Source organism: Sphaerodactylus townsendi, linkage group LG04 (genome assembly GCF_021028975.2).
Source record: "Sphaerodactylus townsendi isolate TG3544 linkage group LG04, MPM_Stown_v2.3, whole genome shotgun sequence".
Lineage (NCBI taxonomy): Eukaryota > Metazoa > Chordata > Lepidosauria > Squamata > Sphaerodactylidae > Sphaerodactylus > Sphaerodactylus townsendi.
Window position 1 is genome coordinate 86,862,462 of NC_059428.1, and position 20,103 is coordinate 86,882,564.

At 39.2% G+C, this 20,103-nt stretch overlaps 1 protein-coding gene across 3 annotated transcripts; it reads right to left on the bottom strand.

Moving 5' to 3' along the window:
* Nucleotides 1-785: 785 nt before the first annotated feature.
* Nucleotides 786-19,457, bottom strand: MSL3 (MSL complex subunit 3). 3 transcript variants are annotated; one of them, XM_048493787.1, is made up of 13 exons: nt 19,295-19,457; nt 16,756-16,838; nt 14,594-14,689; nt 13,622-13,719; nt 12,260-12,348; nt 10,527-10,649; nt 9,282-9,442; nt 8,479-8,637; nt 7,981-8,243; nt 6,006-6,115; nt 4,813-4,912; nt 4,367-4,451; nt 786-3,777 (listed from the first exon to the last, which is right to left on the bottom strand). In XM_048493787.1, the coding sequence occupies exons 1-13, from the start codon at nt 19,391-19,393 to the stop codon at nt 3,678-3,680; spliced, it is 1,566 nt and encodes a 521-aa protein (XP_048349744.1). In that variant the 5' UTR covers nt 19,394-19,457; the 3' UTR covers nt 786-3,677. The 3 variants fall into 3 exon arrangements, with proteins under 3 accessions (XP_048349744.1, XP_048349742.1, XP_048349745.1); XM_048493785.1 differs by having other exon boundaries at nt 12,260-12,351; nt 19,295-19,456; XM_048493788.1 differs by lacking the exons at nt 12,260-12,348; nt 13,622-13,719; nt 14,594-14,689; nt 16,756-16,838; nt 19,295-19,457 and adding an exon at nt 12,395-12,443.
* Between the last annotated feature and the right edge of the window lie 646 nt (nt 19,458-20,103).

Genomic DNA, 20,103 nt, shown 5'->3' on the forward strand with positions numbered 1-20,103 from the left:
GGAAGCTGTCCCATGATAACCAGACACTGCATTGCTGGACCCAAGGGCCTCAGAACTTGAAAGTGAGTGAAGCTTCCAGTAGGCAATTCCTACAAAGACCAAGTGGTGGCAGCAGTTGAAGGGAGAAACTCCTCTAGGTGTCTGAATCTAGCAATGTGTATGCAGAAATAAAGGGACCACACACTTCAGCTTGTGCAAGATTTTTCTGCCTATATATTAAAAGTGTTACCAAAGATCTTGCGTAACTATTGCAGTCTTGTTTACTGTGTGCGCACAGAAAGTGTGTGCTGGGTCTAACCCAATTTGTTCACTTCTTATACTACCTGGAAATTACCTGGCTGAACATACAATTGCTGTACTTTGTAGAACACTATTGTAAGTCACTTTGGGTTTCTTTTGGGAACAAACCACATTGCATGTATAAATGTATAAGTGGCTTAATCCTACCATTACAGTTATGTAGAAATGAACCAACACACTGCCACAAGTTTTGTTTGTGCAGTACAAGTTTCCTGGATGGGAATACCTCCAAACCTATCAGTCCCAATGCTTAGATCAACAACCATAGAAAAATAGAAGTGTTTCAAACACTCCAGAGGTTTATAATCAGTTAGTAGTCATGTAAAACATAATTGCAGAATGTTTATAATGAAGTCTTATCACAATTGTCCAGAAGTTATTAGTGTACATAAAGGACTGTTTTATTAAAGTGTTAGCTTTTATAGCCATTTCAACCCATTGGTTCTGGAATATTCACAGCAAGAAAAATACAGCAGACACATAAGCAGACACATTATGGGATTTTATTTTATGCTCATCTTGAATTTCAGAATTCAGACCCCAAAGTTATTTTCTGTCTAACTGAAAAGCCAGACAGCTCCAGTGCATTTGCTAGTACACAATAATTGGTGCCCTGCTGTCTGTTTGGATTTCCCTCAGCACCTGTGGGAGCTATTCTGTACACTATTGTCATATATTAGAAGACAGGAAGGACTAATTGCGAAATGGAAGGAATAGATTGTGAAACTGCTGGATACTTGTACCTATTCTCCTTCTCACAAATGAAAGTCCCCTAGCAATATAAGCTGAATATGAGTACCAAAGTTGTTCCAGTTTGTCCTGCCCTGCAGAAATTAATTTTATTCAAGAAGTGTCACCTCATATAATGCGACTTAATAAATCATCCTTGAATATATTTATGAGGACAGTTGCTACTGTACGTATTTTGTATAATCACAAAAATGTTTCTATCTTAACCATTCACATTCCTAGAATGGTTTAGATGCAATTAGAATTTAATGTGAAACAGGAAGTGAAATAATGACCAATGATCTCAGTAAACAGCTTCAAAAGGAAATTTTAGTGTTAGCTGGGTGTTTAGATGTAGGCATTTTGCAATCATAAAAAAAAATCAGCCACCATCACAAAAATGATTTGATTCATTGCCTCATAAGCAGTCTGTTCAAACAAATATTTCAGTATAGCGATGTACCCTAGTACTGGATCATTCTGGATTTTTTTAAAGTGAATTTTGTTAATACCTGATTAAACAGAAATCTACACAATTGCTAGTCTAGGTAAAAACATGAAAATGAACCTTGGACATTTTGGTTGTATCCTTCCATGGTTTATAGGCAACCATGCCCTGGCACAAGAAAATAACTAGTGTGAATTGGACCTCTGAGTAGGAGCCAGAATCACAGGCAAGACACACACATTCTTAAAACATCATGTTGTACAGATAAGCTAAAAAAACAGTGTTCTCATAAAAAGAAGAGCTTTTGTAATCTATAACAGCAGTCACAAAAAGATTGAATTCAGCTATATGCCTGCCTTTTTACTGCTGTGCACTGACTGGATGCAGCAAGATATACATAGCATTTCAGCGCACCAGCAACTTAGGAATCAAATTTTACCATTTTTGTACCTTAAACATCTTAATATTTATTTTGTACCAACACTGTTTACATCATGGCCAAGAACACTGTCCCCATTGTGAAGCTTCAAATTGAAGACCAAAATAAGTTCAAGGTCTTAGGACCTAAGTTTATAAAGGTAGAATCTTCTTGGAAGCAACTAATCCACAAACCTAGCCCACAAAATAACATGAATGTAACTGCTGCACAGAACAAATCCTTACCTGGTAGTAAGGTGATACTGAGAATTACAGACATGCTAGTTCACAGATTATTTGCCTTCATAAATCCTATAACAGTCCCGTAAAAGTTAACTGTATGCAGGCCCACATGGTATATGACAAGCTCACAGTCTCAGGTGGTTTTTTTCAATGGTTTACCATTAAGCACATACTCTGATTTTTAGTTTTAAGATAATGGAGGGCCTTTTTTTTTTTGTTTACTTTGGGGATCAGTTCATTTAAATTGATCACTCCAGTACATAGATAATGCAACTTTAAATTGTCACAAACTATTATGGGAATCTGAATTAGATGCTACTATTATAGAAATTTTCCGAAGCACTAAAATCTCTTAGTTTAATCCATCTCATACAAACAAATCCTCAGTTGTAGCCCAAGATGACCAATATAAGCTCTAGTACAATTAACAGTGTTTATAAAAGCACAACTGCCAAACAAACCTACTGCACAATAATCCTACTGCACAAGTGATAACTTTAGGCTCATCTGCCTGTCTTCAGATCACTTTATAATTTTTTTCAAGTCAAATGGTTTGTTGGCATGGCCAGCAAAGATTCTAAATGTAAATTTTATTCACGTCTACCCAGTATAGGGAATATAGTGTTAATTTTCAAATGGCAGAAGTCATGTCATGACCAAGACAGCAAACAGGAGAACAGTGAAGTATTTAGATCTCTATACAAACAGTAATGTATACATTCCTAAAACTAGCCAAAATAAAACCAAATACTCTTTTCAAACCAAAACAAATATCTTACCTTGAATTAGAAGTCACTGTTTATTTTAAAATTTTTGCCTAAATGATTACTTTTGCCGCTTTTCTTCCTTAAGAACAGTAAGTGCGTACTGATCTTGAACAACTGTTTGGACAATCTCCAAAACAATTCAAACCAAGTGTTTGGATAAATGTCCAAGACCAAACTATTCAGACACTGCCAACTTCCCTACTGTGGAAAGAGGTAAATACATTCTTTTAAACCAATTCCAATTTCCCCCCTCTCCATAAAAACATAGCTGAAAGTAGAGACCATGCTAAGAAGCTAGCTGCACATTCTTCTACAAGAGAACTGTGACCATCATAACGTCCTGTAATGAAACATAAATTCCAAATGTGAAAAAGAAAGCTTGTACAATGCCCCTTCTGCATTCATCTCAAACTCCAAGGTGATGCTGAGAGAGTTCAAACTGAAGCAAGCTTATGTTAGTGGAAAGTGGCATGAAGTTCATTCTCATGAAGTCTGTTTTTATTCCTTTTCCTTGCTTCAGTTGTATCCAGTTCTATGCATTAGCAGTCAATGCAGAGCTTCATTTATCTAACAGTGAAGGTTATCTAGCACTAGAATGCAATGTCAGTATAACTTTGAAATGAGAAAAAGATGCATTCATGTCAAAAAAATGACAACACTGAAGGAACTTCTGAGATGTCAGACTGACAACATGTTTCCATTTTTCTCCTCATTCTGAAGTAGTGTAGTAACTCATGGAGTATGTACAATGGGTTATAGTAATGGGTGCATCTTCAGTAGATGGCACGTGGATTCTTTGTGCTGTAGTAGGCCTCACAAGCAGCAACATAAGCAGATTCTGGGAAGAAGTCATCGTGGTATTCTGCTAAAAACCTGGAAGAGCACAGTATTGTATGATTTGCTTTGGAATGTATAATATATATTTACAAGTAGACAATGATTTAAAATATTTAACAATATAAGTGGGAAAATGCAGCCTTAATATTGTCTCATTTTGATAATTTGTAAAATTATATCTAAACATCCTTTAAAAGGTGAGAGCAGGATGTAGTATGTTTATTTCAAATTACGAATACTTATAAGTCAAATGGTGTGTGCTTTACCGCTTTGGCATCACATATATTAAAACTGGAATTATGCAGACATTACCAGGCAAATAAATTATTTTCAAGTTATTAACATAGCAATTTTGGTCACCACCACTAGAGGTCACAGGTGCCACTGAAAATCAAATCTTGTTAAGCACAACTGTCAGGTCCTGCTTCTAACTCAAATACCATTGAAAATGACAGTTTCTACCTCCAGCATTTTAAACAGAACCCTAAATAAACTTTACAAATAATCTCTTACAGTAAATCTCTTACCTTCAGGATTCCATTCCTGCCCTGCCCTGCCCCCCACCCACCCACCCCACACCTATTGCTCTTTAATGTCAGGGTTGTGAGACACAATATCAAGTTACCTTAGGAACAATTCAAAGTGCTTTACTAATGCCTTTAAGTTTTTGTCTGGAAAGCTCATCTTCCCAAGAATCTCTGGAAGCTTTACTGTGAAAACAAAGGGGGAGAGAAATGATATGGTTTTTCCATCTCTTCCCACAGTGTTCCATATGAACATGGTGTATCTCCCAAAACACTTTTTCTTCCACCAGAGCAACTTACAGAATTGAATTAACTTCACTTTTCTAATAGTATCTACATGTTTTCAAAGTTATTTATGCTACAGCAAACCTCAGCAAGGATTTACAGCTACAATTTTATGCACCATTTCTTGGAAGTAAGTACCACTGGACAAAGTAGGAAGCAATTCCAAGTATACATGCATAGCATTTGTTCAATGAAGATTACATGCAAATCCTTTTAGATGTTCAGTCATGCACAGATTTTAAAAAGTAAAAGTATATTTTACCAAACATTCGTAGCAAATGCTGAGACCCATAAATGTAAGAGGGTGGCGGTGGTTGATCATCTAGGGGATAGTTCTCTGGCATCAGTTTCCACGACAACACCTGGAGACAAAACATTAGGGCATTCAGGAATGTATGATCATCAGTCAAATCAGCAGTAAGAACCGATGGATGTTGGTGATATTGGCAAAGAATGCTGTTGTAATTCTTTCTGTTAGTAATTGACATTTTAAATGTTTCAGCTTGGATAATTTCAAGGACACAAAAGTGCACTGACATAATTATTATAAATTATGCTGGGGAACCTGTTAGGTTCCTGGGATCTCATTTCTCCATTGTTTTCAATCTCCTGCTTTCCTCTTTCTTTTCCCCTTGCAGGGTGTTAAGCGCTTTCTTTTTGTACCTACCTCCACATGTTAAATTCAACATCAGAGGACAGTCTCTAAGTATTCCTCATTAACAGGATAGCCATGCAGCTTCCAGGGCTATGGCCTTTGCAGTGGTAAGTGCTCTATTATATTTTCCTCCCATGCCTGTGTGACTAGCATAATTATTAATGGGCGGGGGGGGGGGGTTTGACACCAAACAATACTGAGGTTTCTGGGGCTTTTTAGAGGTGCTGATCGCTCTATACTCTGAAACGGGTTGAATCTTGTTAGAGTTTAAGTATTTTATTCCTGTTGCTAGGTTTTAGTTTGTTTGTAAATTGCCATGGAATTTACAGTTGGAAATTCTGGTATTTAAATAAGTTTAAAATTTAAAGTACATGTCATAATTTAAAGTACGTGTTAAGAGTACATGAACCAGAAGGCCTCAATAAGTGGTAGTCAAACCTGAATTCTAGTCCAAAAACGATTTTGAGATTTTCTGTGTACCTGACCTAAATCCCTTAAGCAGAAAAAAATGGGGTTGATAGCCTTGAAGTGGAGCTATTTTAGGTTCAACTCCAGTCCACATAAAAACCTTTTCTGACCTGTTCATTTCAGTTTGATTTCCTGATTTTAAATCTGATTATATTTTTTATCAACAATGTTTAATTTTTAGTATGCTCATTTGAGCGAATTAGCTTATCACAAGGCATCGGCATCTTTCAGTACTGAATTAAAATGGTTATATGCAGGGCCACTCATGCAGGTAATTATATCAGCTCACTGGCAGAAACCTAAGTATCTCGTGTAAGATTAAAAAGATTTACCTCATTGAGTTCATTGTTTCTTCTACCTTCAAAACCAGCAAATACGGCACTGCCTTCTTTACTGGGAGTCAATGTAATGGGCGAAGAGGATCCGCTGTGGACAGGGGTTTCTTCAAAAGAAAAGCAGAAATAATTTATTAACTGACATAATGGGACCAGAGTTCTCTGATTTACCTGAATGTCTTCCAGCAACTGGCCTACACAATCTCCCTGGGCACTTAATGAAAACTCCAATTATTTCCAGGGAGATACCAGAGTCAACTAAATGTGGTGTACAACAATTCTTATTTTATTTACTTCCCACAAGAAGAACAGTCAGGTGTGCATTTTGAGTCATACTTGGAATGCAATAATTAAACAAGCCTGCTCTGAGAATAGTGAACTTGAACCAAGTCTCAGACCAGGCAATAAGGTTTCAACAAACGATTATATAAACCTAATTCAAGTTAAACTAGAATGCAATAATGCTTCTCATTTTACACAGGAAACAAATTATGCAAGTGTTTCATATGTGACTCAGCTTATAATTTATTAGAGAAAGAATGGTGAGTCTGATTTAATCAGCACTTCTATATTTATTGAATGTATTCATATGAAAGCCTATGCTACTGTACAGGCTACCAATATTTAATGTTTCACTATTTAATAGCTCAAATTAACTGGTTATATATGCTGAGACAATACAGCCTGTTAAATATTTTAAAAGTGAGTTTGTGGCTTACAGTGCCTCTTTCTAGTGCCTAGCAGTAAACAAAAATCCATGACCGTTTAAAGCTGATTTGCCTGTAATGTTCTGCCTTGTTTGTTGCTAATATGACACCTTCCCAAGTGCTTTGTAGTATTGCACTTTATAGAGAAGGAAAAGAACATGGAAGGCTGTTATTTTCCAACAGCAATTATACTTCTTCTGTAATGTCTAGATCTGGCCTCCGTTGTTCCTAGCTGGCCTCCCTGAAGATTTGTTGCACTGCCATTGCGTGGTTTGCTTTCTACCTCAGTCAGGAAATAACCATTGGGGTGAGTGTTTGAGATGCTAGTTCTCACCTTTAAAGGCCTAAATAGTTTGGAACCTTCATACTTTTGAAACTCTCCCTATGTGTCCCCCCAAGAATGCTTTGTTCATCTTCACAGCCTACCAGTGGTGCCCAGGCTACAGGTGGCTCAACTGTCTTCAATGCAGGCAAGAGTTTTTCTGACAGTGGCACCTACCTGGTGGAACTTTCTGCCAGATGACATACGGACCCTGCTAGATCTTTTTAGATTCTGCAGGGTCTGTAAGACGGAGTTGTTCTGCCAGATGTTTCAGTGAGAATGGTCCAGTTCAGTTTTCTATCATCTATTAACAATGCTGCCTGTTGTCAGGAGCCAAATGATCATGTTTTATTCTGATGCCTGAGCTGGGATACTGTTTTACAGATTGTACTTTAAGGTTTTGTAGCTATATTATCTCTATTGATAGATTATTTATTGAATGTTGTGAGCTGCCCCGAACCCTGAGACCTAGGTGAGGGATGGGTTATAAAACTAAATACATTAAAAATAAATAAAAATTATTCTATGCTGAGATTAGACCCAAGTTCTTAACCCCTATTCCAGCACTGAGAACATACTCTTCTGTTGCAGCTTTGACGTCCATCTTATTAAATAGCCTCTCTGAAGATTTGTGTGAGAGGGTAGCCGGTTTCCTACAGGGCACTACAAACCTTTGCCTTGTTAGGAACAGGTGTCAATTTTAGGTACCGTAAAATTATAATATATGCATTTTTATAACGTTGTTTCTTCTATGTTTTGTACAGCTTTTTAATCTTCACCAATATCTACACTTCTTCCACTACATGTACAAATTCAACAGAACTGACCGCATTCCCTGCACACCAACTCTGATAAAGGCCAACTCTGATAAATTAAAATACTTTAAGGAAAAAATCTCCCCACCCCATAGATTTAATGATCTCATCTAGGAACAGCCACTTACTCTTTTCAAGATGCAAAAACAATTTTGGCATTGAAGCTGGAGTCTCAATATTTCGCCGCTTTGGCTGTGGAGAAGCACTACTTTCTGACAGTCTGTCACAATTGGATGTATGACGGGTAGAACGCCTGAGGGACTGCAAGATTTCAGGTTCAGTTTTCCGTCGCTTAGGTGTTGCAGACTCTCCTGCTACAGGTTGGCTGTCTGTGGACTGTGGAGTTGATGGATTCAGAAGAGGTGGACTTGGGGAAAGCTCTTCTTGATTTCTGAGGGGGACAAAAGAAAGGAGGTGGACTGGGTTGTAAGTTTAAGGGTGTTTATGTTTACAGCAACTATGCAAACTTCCATGTTTCCACCAAATTCTCTTCCTTCTGTGGACTTTTGTTCACTAACATCAAATACAAAAGTCTGCACAATAAATCTTAAGTGCACTGCAACAACACAATCTATTTAAAAACAGTTCAAGAAAGACTATATTAAAATTTAGAACACAAAGCCTACCTGTTAGTGTTTGCTACACACTCTTTAATTGGAAGAAAGAACTTGGAAGAAGTCACTTTCTTAAATTGGGCTTGCTCATAAGGATAGAGTAGAATCAATGCAAGAGTGAAGTCAAAGGTGATTCTTAACCCATCCACCATTTCTTTGCATAACTCAACACTAGAAAATAAAATGGATAATTAAAATATGTTAGTGCTAATATCCCATAAAGTAGTCAACAACTTTGTTTAATTTTTTTTAAAGCAGAAATTATACTTCATACCCAACACAAAGTTAATAAAAATAGTCTTTCTTGACAAAACAGATTTTGGCTGCTTATCACTTCAATTTTGCCAACAGTAGAGGGGTAATCTTTGCCTTATTCTCACCACGCAAAGCTCAAGAAAAGGCCTAGAACTATTTCATGTTGTGCTGTACTTTTGAAACACTCAGTAAACAAGCACCACACTAATAAGCAGACCAACACACTCCTCTCAAGGCTAGAACTGACCAACCGGGAAAGGGGGGGGGGGAGGGGAGAGATTATCCCATAGCTGTGCTGTGCTTTGGAGGAGTTCCAAGGACCCCAAAAGCACAGTGCAACCATGGCAACAACATCCTGTCCTCATTTAATTTCAAAGCTTATGAAAACAACTTGAACTCTTATGCTTGCTAATATTATAAGGATACATGTAACGCCCTGCAAGTTAAGCTTGTTGTTTCTGCCGCTAAAGCAATTATAGGATAAAGATTGACAGAAGATGATCTAGCTTCTCATTTCAATCACATATATTAGACACCTAGCATCAAATAAGTTTTCTTACTTCTTTTCTGGAGGGACATAGTGAAGATTCAGGTTAGCATGTGAAGATATTTGATGGTGTCGAGATCTTTCATTGGCTGAAAAAGCAGCATTAATGGCAAAATGCTTCACATATGACTCCAGGATGGTTATTATATTTGTCTGACATGGCAGTTTCACTAGCTGTAGGAGAGATTGAATAACAGTTATCAAACCCAAACATCTATTTATTTACATTATTTGAAATCTGCCTTTCCTCACTGGAACACAAGGCATATTACCCACAGTGAGTCAATACAATCAGCAACCAATAAACTATGTAGGTTGTTGTGGGTTTTCCAGGCTGTATGTCTTTTGTTTGATAGTTTTTGCTCCTAACATTTTACCTGCATCCATAGATGGCATCTTCAGAGACATGTCACAGTGATATGTGCAAGGAAGCATATAGTTATCCATCATTATCCCAATTAGGACTAATAGCTCAATGTATTGTCGAAGGCTTTCACGACTGGATTCAACTGGTTGTGGTGGGTTTTCCAGGCTGTGTGGCCGTGGTCTAGTAGATCTCACAGCCCGGAAAACTCACAACCAACTAATAGCTCAGTTCTACTAGTCTTAATTCAACACATAAACAACCCAAAACTAATTGTTAACTATTTTTTTAAAAATACATCAGGATACATAGATCTCCCACACATCTCGTCAGGATATACCTTTAACTTATTCAGAGCTAAACAGCTGCACGTTTCATAAATTAAACTTCATGAAACCATGCCTGTCCCCATTTACCTACTCATCTTGTATCAACACATCAACTGCTCAAACTGTTAGAAAGTTTTTCATAATCTTTAGATTCTTTTGATTTAATTTCAATGGAGCTTACTCCCAGGAAAGTGTTCTTAGGACTGCACTATCAATCATTTAGTCCAAAATATATTATGCGGTCAACAGACCTTTCAGTAACTATAAATTATTTAGCAATCAACAAGTCAGAGAAGTTTTTAACCTATATAAGTCCATTTATAGGCAGTGAAGCAGTTAGAACAACAGGATCCTAGAAGCACAGATTAGTATATTTCTTTGATCCGTAAACTAAGCCAGGGAAGAAATAGAACAAATTAGCAGAAGAGTACTCCAACTGTTATATCATTTCAAAATGAAACATTTTTACTCCAGTAGCAAAATTAGCTATTTAAATAGTTCCAAAAATATTTCCCACTAGAATTTCCACAAAGATTTTTAAAACATGTCCATCAGTTATTTTTACCCGTTTTCTCCTGTTTATATAGTAACAATCTTCTTCAAGCTTCTTTTTTAAGATTTCAGGAATTTCAATATTTATTGCTTTTTCTTCCATCTCCCTTTTAGTATGAGTTTCTTGTTCTTCTTTCTTTAAAACAAAAAATTAAAAATTAAAGAAAATGTTATATGTATGTTCTTTAAGTTGGGAGGTAAGTTGTAGAAAGGGGATGAAATACCAAGGTGATTGGTTGATACTGGAGAATGACTGAGTAATTTGTGCTGAACTGAGAAAGAATGTGAGGAGCAGCAGTGGCGTAGGAGGTTAAGAGCTCGTGTATCTAATCTGGAGGAACCGGGTTTGATTCCCAGCTCTGCTACCTGAGCTGTGGAGGCTTATCTGGGGAATTCAGATTAGCCTGTACACTCCCACACATGCCAGCTGGGTGACCTTGGGCTAGTCACAGCTTCTTGGAGCTCTCTCAGCCCCACCCACCTCACAGGGTGTTTGTTGTGATGGGGGAAGGGCAAGGAGATTGTAAACCCCTTTGAGTCTCCTGCAGGAGAGAAAGGGGGGGGATATAAATCCAAACTCTTCTTCTTCTTCTGTAAAAACTTGAGAGGGAGACCGAAGTCTGTGCTGGAGACTGACAGGGGGTCAGTCTGAACTAAGCTGAATCAGAGTGTGTACAGAATTTGAGAGAGAGTAATTTGTATTGAAAACTGAGGGAGTCAGTCTGTGCTGTACTGAGACTCAAAAAGGAAACAAATCTTAATATGATCTCATAAATGAAAAGGAGAGAATTGATGTAAAGTGAAAATTACCTCCGCAGAAGTTGTTGGCTCAGTTTGCTTTATTTATTGTAAATTATTTTTGAAACCTTTCAGCTGCAGAACATATATAAATAAAATTTTAATTTGTTAAAAGTAACCTGGAATCCTGCACTAGTAATTTCTTCAGGACCATGTAGCCCTTTGAATCTGTTTAAAGCTCAGACATACTATTTCAGAAGTATAAAGGGTTTGAAATTAAATTCCTGGTAGCAGCGAAATACAGGAGAAAGGAATAAATAAACAGTACTTTGCACCTATTATATTTATTTATAAAGAAGAGTGGGCATTGCAAGGCTATGAACCCTTTTCATGTGCTTCAGTTGAGTTATGTGAGAAAGCAGAACATTAGCATTTCTAATGTAAAATTATGTGAAGTCCCACTTTGTATATGGTGTTTAATTGCATCCCAATACTTCCTTGTATTTATATTTTCAGAAACGTGCACATTCTACTTGTAAGCAAATCTGTTTATAAGGAGCTATTTTTAAACATGCATTTTCAGGATCAGAATGATAAATTACAAAATCAGAACGATCTAAAGAGTAGGATCTACAACAGCTGCCACACTGCAAGGATGGGATTTATCATGAGCATTTTATAATGGAAATTAATATGAACCTTTAGTGACTTTGCAAACATTATTTATTTATTTATTTATTTATCAATTTATATCCTGCCCTTCCCAATAGGGATCAGGGCGGCAAACATCAAAGGTCTTTTCAATGATGTTTCACAAAGAATGCTTATGCTGCTACAATAGCAGGCAGTTTTGCTGCTGTAGCAGTATTAATGACTATTATAGAAGTTTTAGAGAAATCGTGAATCTCCAATTATGGCTTATGTTCCTAACTTGTTTCCAAAGCTGCTGATAAAACGTTGCTGACGTTTCATTTTTAAATAGTGTCATGTTAGGTCTTACAAACATACCATTTCTGATTTCTCATCAATGTCACTTTCTTCACTTTTTATTTCTTCATCTGTGCCTTCATCACTGCCATCAGAAGAACTGCTTATAGCTGCTAAGGAAAAAAATGATTTATCTGACACACTTATCCTACTCACTTTATCCGATAAGGAGACATGCAGAAAGGTTTTTTTCCCCCTGTCAGGTCACAGCTCACTTATGGTCACTCTGCAGGGATTTCAAAACAAGAGACAACCAGAGGTGGTTTGACAGTGCCTGTCTCCCTTAGTATTCCTTAAAGGCCTCCCATCCAAATAATTACCAGGCTAAAGCTGAGAGTGGATGACTGTCTCAAGGTCATACACAGTGGCAGAGTGCCAAGGGGGCGGTGTGTGTGTGTGCACTGGGCACATGCCTGGGGAGGGCGGAAAATTCCCCCCCCCCTGGCCCCTCACCCTTTTCCCCGGCCCCTTCCCACACTTACCTACGTTCCTTTTCTTTTTTTAGTACTTTTTGAGTCTGAAAAAAGCAGCCTATTTACAGTTGAGACTAAAAAGTGGCTGAGGAACTAGTTCCCAGGAGACCTTGGGGCTCACAAGGTCTCCTGGGAAGTATAGTTCATCAGGCAGTTTTTTCCCTGAACTGTGAAGAGGCCACTTTTTTCAGCCTCAAAAAGTACTAGAAATAGAAAAGAAACGTAGGTAAGTGTCGGAAGGGGGCGGGGAGGTGTCGCGGGGGCCAGAAAAAACACACTGCGCACCGGGCGCAGTTTGGCCCAGCTACACCTCTGGTCATACAGCAAGTTTCCATGGCAGACTAAGGATTTAAACCTGAGTTTCCCAGATTCTAGTGAGACACTTTAACCACTACACCACACTGTCAAAAGATTAAACTAAACGAACAATATTTGAGCATTTAAACACTGCATCAAAATAGATAGAAAATCTTTTATATGAATTACCACTTTAAAAAAGTCCAGATTAAGTACTGCTTAAAAATAGTTTGGTTTAAAACAAGTATACTGATTAGAGACATTTACAGTAGTAGCCTTAGTGACATTCACCCCTTCCTATTGTTTCTATCTTCCCAAAGACTTTACATTATAAACTCCGAACAGAAATAGCTACTTGTTTATTTCTATAACCCTCTAAAGTACTACACACATGGATGGCTTCATACAAATAACAAAATGTTTTGATAAATACATATTTTGTTTACTGGTAGGCAGGGAAATTTTCTTCTTAAAAATGGAACACAGAACTCATTTAGTTTCCAACATTAGCAATTTATTAATTAACATTAATTAGTTATGAAAATTGCTTCTGTTTAAGAATATCTTTAAAGAAGCAGCGTGACTGCCATAAACAAAACAAAATGCAACTTACAGTTTCCACTGCTTTCTTCATTCTCTTCAGCAGGAAGGCTTTTCAACACAGAGTCAACACCAGGCAACCTGCAACGCCCTTTCTTTCCTTTTCTTCTCCTAAAGGAGGTTTGAGACAAGCCATTCAGCATACCACTATTTTGCTATTTTTCTTTAAAGCAGCGGAGCATAAAAGATAGGAAAGTAAATATATTACTAAGATGCCTTTCCTTTCCTGAACAGACGAGATAACCCATTTTTACAGTGTTTTCTCAGAGTTAGTACTGTTTCAATCACATTCTTTGTATCTTGGAATTTAAATTGCCCTTCTGTTAAGGCACAACTCTCCCCAATTATTTGGAAATTTGAAAATATTCATGGATTCTCTTTCTACTGACAGTCAGCATACTTTTACCTTGCCTCACACAAAAACAGCAACAGCTGTTGATCAGCAATAATCTTTTAGCAGCTGCAGCTTCATTTTAAAGGACTAGCTCCAACTGAAGGAAATGAGATCTTCCCAAACTAGGTAAAAATGCTTCTCTGATGCAAAAAAGGACCTGCTACTTAAAAGAAAAAAATCTGCCTCAGTTGAAGATTGAAGCTTAAAAATTGAGGCTCTTGTGACTCTTTCCCCTAAGGACAATGTAATGGCAAGCCAGTCTCCAGAGTGACGTCTTCGTTTCCTTCTAAATTTTTCTGATGGGAAATCCCTCCTGTCTTAGAATTCTAAGCAGGCTAAGAGCTTCCCAACCATGTTGCTCCTCATCATAAGAACAGTGAGTGAACTTAGCCATGTTAAGGAACTTCAAATAGTTGAATCAAGACGAAAATCATTTCAGTGTATAGAATAGCAGTTTCTTTCAACAAACAACAAGAACAACAATTATATATATACTTTGTGAAAAATATACAGTTGTCGTTCTTAAGACACTATTACAAAATTGTAAATTTTATTGACTTTAAGTAACATGTCACATATTTACATCCTTACATGCGAGCCACAGCTTTCCTTGCCAATTTACGTTGTAATCTGCGGTTTTCATCAGTATCACGAAGAACATGATCTTCGGCTGCCCATCTGTCCCAGCTAGGAATTGAAAAGCAACAGCAAGTAGAAAATATAAAAAAGATTAGGATGCTATGTGTGAAATAAGTAGGATATGAAAAATGTAATACACATTTACAATTTAGCATCTATTTCAGATCCCCTCCCCCACCCTTAAAACTGGTACTTTTTATTCTTCAATTGTTGGCAACAAGGTTAGAATAAGCCAGCTTGTGGGCCTGCGTGGCCACATGAGCAGATCAGATGAAGCTACGACTGGTCTTTCAGTCAAGTATTGTATTCTGACTTGGAGCACCTCTGCAGGATCTCAGATTTTTTTCATATCATTTAGGACAACAGCCTTTTAACTGGAGATGCTAAGGACTGAACACTGAATCTTCTGTATGCCAGCCACATGTTCTATCATTGAGTCATGGCTCCTCTCCAATGACTAGTCATCAACAGAATGCAGAATGATGGCAGCAACAAAGAGAGACACAAGGAAAAGGCACACAGCTGATCCAGTGCAAAATTTTATAATTGGTTAGTCACAACAGGAACCCCTCCCAATTCACTCGACCTGTTACAGGGTTGTAGACTTCTTACACTTGGAGCTTTTACACTGATTCCCCCCATAATAGTCAGGAATACTAGAACAGAGCAACACTGGGAATGATTGTAGGGATTAAGTTAAAATAGATTTTTAAACTATTTGACATTAAAAATAAATATTAACAAGTAACAAAAGTAACAAGATCACAAAGATACTCTGAATTAAGCACAGATACATAAAACATTACATGAAACAATGAGCTTGCTGGATACTATGTTGGCGGTCCTCATTGTGTAGTCCTAAACATCTGGGGAATGTGCCTTCCTTCACTACCATGTAAGTTAAGTGTCAGGACGGTAGTTTCTACCGTATTTACTTGTGCATAAACTGACCCGTGCATAAGCCGAGAAACCTAATTTTACTACCAAAACCTAAGAAAACTTATTGACTCGCGTATAAGCTGAGGGTGGGAAGCGGGGAGGCAGGAAAGCCCAGCCAGCTGGCAGGCAGAGGGAGCTCCTTATTTGGCAGTGACATCAGGGGGAGTCACTGTCCAAATAAGGAGCTCCCCCTGCCTGCAGGCTGGGTTTGAGAAAGCCCAGCCAGCAGGCAGGCAGAGGGAGCTCCTTATTTGGGCAGTGACATCAGGGGGAGTCACTGCCCAAATAAGGAGCTCCCTCTGCCTCCCGGGTAGGTTTGTGGAAGCCCAGCCAGCCATGGTGCCTGTGGTGCCTCGGGGTTCCCCCTTTACCCTCCGAGCTGGGCAGCAACAAGCAGCTTGTGCAGATGCAGGGAGGTCGTCCAGGGCTACGCCCCCAGCCTCGGCAGAGGCCTGAAGAGCCGACTGGTAAGTGGTGACTCGTGTATAAGCCAAGGGAGCATTTTTCAGCCTTAAAACAGGGCTGAAAAACTCAGCTTATACACAAGTATATACGGTATGTGATTGAGATGCATTCCTACCTCAGTGTAACTGCGTGAAACAACTAATCAATGCTGCTGAAAGACATGTAACCAGTCTGCTATTTGTAACCACTGCCATCTGGAGCATTCTTTCCGTGATCTTTACTTTATGGCTTCACAACTTTGTAGATAACTAGACTTCCCCTGACTCGCTGGTCCTATGAGAAACACATCGGTTATCTTGTGGGGGCAGGAAGCCAAGTGGCTCTCTCATACTATCTGCTGCTGACATTGGGGTGCCTCAGCTCCGGGGACTGTTTTTCACAACCTCTTGGGAAAGCGGGAGGGGGGACTTGCTACGGTGATAAATGGGATGGAAAATGCCAGGTTTGTCAGAACTGGCTTTGTCAAGCTTGGGTGCTTTGATGCCTCATCAATAAACACTACTGATCAATATCTTAGAGTCCATTTATTGGTGTAAAGTTCCAAGACCTAACATTAAGCAGGTTTCAGGTTGCCATAATTTCATTAAAGAAGCATTATGGATTCTCAGCGCCCCCCCCCCCCCCCCTGACTCCTTTGCAAAACTTCACAAAGTTTTCATGACTTGGAAGAACTTTCAGTAGTGTACCAATTATACAACAGGTGTTCTCACCTTCTGTTCCAACCATTAAAATGGATCAGATATTCTGGAATCTTTCTTCCTTTCTCATCCTTCCCAATAACAATGTCAACAATCTGAAATCAGAAACAATTACTGTGAAGTCATGTTAACAATACTCTCAGCTGAGTAATATCCAAATTATGTATGCTTTCACAAAATATTGCCTAAGTTGCAGATTCTAAAACAAGTTATTTAAAAATATATTTCTTAAGTTTTCATTTCAACTCAAAACTACTAATTTAGTTTCCAAGCACTCTAATTAGTACGACACTGGCAGACAATACCAGACTTAGAAGCCACTATGTACATGAATGTAAATATGCACACACATCTGCATTTTTAAAATGTGTTATCCCCACTAGGAATTATTGTAACTGATCTGAGGTTTGGTCAAAAATTTCACAAATACCTTCACAGAAAAACACACACATTTAATGGTCAGGAATGAACAGATACCAGGTTAGCTTTTTACATTATTTGTTTTCAAAATGTGTTATTACATTTCCTGAACTACTGAAGACAGCATAGGTTAGAAGTCCAAAGAAACCAATCTCATTTTTTTTAAAAACCCAGAATTACAAGCCCTACTAATATTGTTTCCCATGTACTGCATTTAAAAAATGCAAAAAATGTTAAAGAATGCAGCATTGGCTGGGAAGTGTAATACAAATTTTAAAATAAGTTCTATTTAAGTATGTTTGGAGGTGGGATTAGGTTCATAACATCCAAAACAAAACCATATCACTTATATCTATAAGGCTTTTCTCATTTAAGGAATCTGAATTATTTATGCCATCCAATCACTATAAGTGTACAGGAGACAGACATTGCATGATTCATACAGACAGCAGAAACCACTATAGGAATAACACAGGCTATATAATCATATTTTAGCATGAATGGTTCTGATGTTTTCAGTAGCAACTGCCAACACATTCCTTTTTATTTATTTTTAAAAGTAGGCTCTCCCCTGCCCCCTCACAGTCAGTACTGAAAGATGTATACTCAAATGATATATTTTGCACAGGATTGGTTTTAAAAGCAATACTGTAGAATCCCACCATATTTGATTATTTTAGTACACCATTGGGAAATTTAAAAATGGTTACGGAGACAAAGACCACCGACTAGTTTCATTACTCAGAGCATCAGAGAATGTAACTAATATATTTTCAAGTGTTTGAAATAGTTCCTTGGACATTCCACCTGAAAGCCAAATACTTCCAATGGTCCCCTCCAGTCATATGTATTTATCTTACCAATGTGTTTTGAAATATGATGCATATTGCTGTTTTTGAAACCTTTTTAAGTCAGATGTATGAGCCTTAAACGTCTCATACCAATATTATTTTATTAAGAATATTTGTTGTTATTTTTAAATTCAAGAATTAAACACTTATTTTTCATACTGCTTTTCCAAGCCACCACAGTACAAAACATACTCATCACACTTCTGTTTGCTGTATGCGCAGACACTTGCATGTTGTTTCCCAGAACAGGTATACTCTACAAATTTACATGGGTTTATGAGAAGACTGGAAGCCAAAAGGGCGTTCTCTGTACACAAATTTATAAGAAAAACTGCCAAGCATGAGAGCTTAGGGGTGCCACCACTTCTTCATATGCTTCATTTGCAATGGTTAACACGTTTTTCACAACATGTTACAATTACAGACCATTCGAAGTAACAACTTGGAATACAATTATTTAGGAATTTGATCATCTACATTTTCTTGCCAAACGGTAAAAGCCATTCATCAGACCATCTCCAAATAAATTAGTTTTAAGATTTTCCACAAGATTTGGAAGAATAAGTGGGTTACATCCAGAGTCCCATTGCCCCCAGCACCATGAAGGTCACACCCTGAAAAAACTACCCCTTCCCCCAAGGAGGGGTGGGAGCTGCTGTGAGGAATGGGACTGTTCTGCCACTGTCCTGCCAGGAAGGCAATGGGATCACCCTGCCAGAGCCAAATACCTCCGCTCTGGGCTGACCAGGCAGCTGCTCCTTCCTATTTTGGGGGGCAGGTTTGGAGTGGAGTCCTCTTCTATGGCCACTTTAGCCCCTCTATTTACATGGCACCTGGCCTACGGAGGCGCTGTAATAAACCCTTGAGCCCTGCAAACTGCTGCAACTCAGACGCTGATAACTGTACAGTTAACCAGGACAACTGCAGAGGTGGGCAGGGGAGAGACGCCAACACAAGGGAGAAACTGGGAAAGTTAAAAGAATTGCATTTGCACAATCCCACCGCCCAACCCTCCACAACAGCGTCGCTTTCGACCCACAGCGGCAGAGAACCGCTGAACAGAGCCTTCTGCAACCTGTTAGTTTGTTAAGGGCGACGTGAGAGAGGATTGCTTTCCTTTTCCGAACGCCTGTCCGGGTAGGAGCACTGACAAGGCCGACCAGCCACCCAGGCGGAAGCGGTCGCCGGAAGTGCCTTCAGAAGGCGGCCGTTTCCGTCAGGATGAGTCGGTTGGCCAGCGTGCGCGAGAGCGCGCGCGCGCCCTGCGCCCGAATTCTCACCTTGGCATCATAAAGCACTTTCGCCTTGGTCGGGTCCGGCTCGAAGCAGAGAACTCGCTCCCCTTTGTGGAATTTAAATTTCATTCCCCGCGAGGTCATTTGTTCGTCATGGCGAAAGGGAGACTCGGCCACGCCCCCAACGCCTCGACGGGAGCGCCAAGTACGGCGCGCTCCTCCCCCTCCGCGCTTGCTTTCTCTTGCGTGGGTGGGCGGGCTGGCTGGCTGTAGGAGGGGGTCTGTGCGACCGTTGTCGGTTCAGCGCTTTGGGTAGACCCCTTTGCAGGCTGTCCGGGCCTAACCGGGAGCGCCCTGGGGAAGCACCGGCCTCGCATCTGTAAAGGCAGCGCTTACTCTCACAGGAGGAGCCTTACAAGGTGGTTGAGTAGGGTGAGAATGTGGCGAGGGAAGGAGAAACGGGGCAGGATGACCCCCTCTCTGATCGTAGCCTCACCTCTTCTGGCGAGGGACTACATAGAGCTGCCTACCCGGCCACCCGATCTCGCTGCGATAACCCGCCTACACTCTCCTTGCCTGCCACATAGCACTTTGGGGGCTATAGTGGGTCCTGGAATTTGGTGATCCCCCCCACCCCCCGCGTCTCAGGCCATCGGTTTCAATGGGCAGTCGTCCCCTGGGACTGAATTCTAATAGGTTGTATGAAACTTAGTAGTAAACAAGCATAAAACTGCAGCACCCCCCTCACAGTAAATAAAGTCGCTTATAAATCGTACAATTACGTTGGTATTAAATAAACGAGGGTAAGTTGCCATACTTCTGCAAACCCTCCATTTAGTAATAGGCTTTTAGAA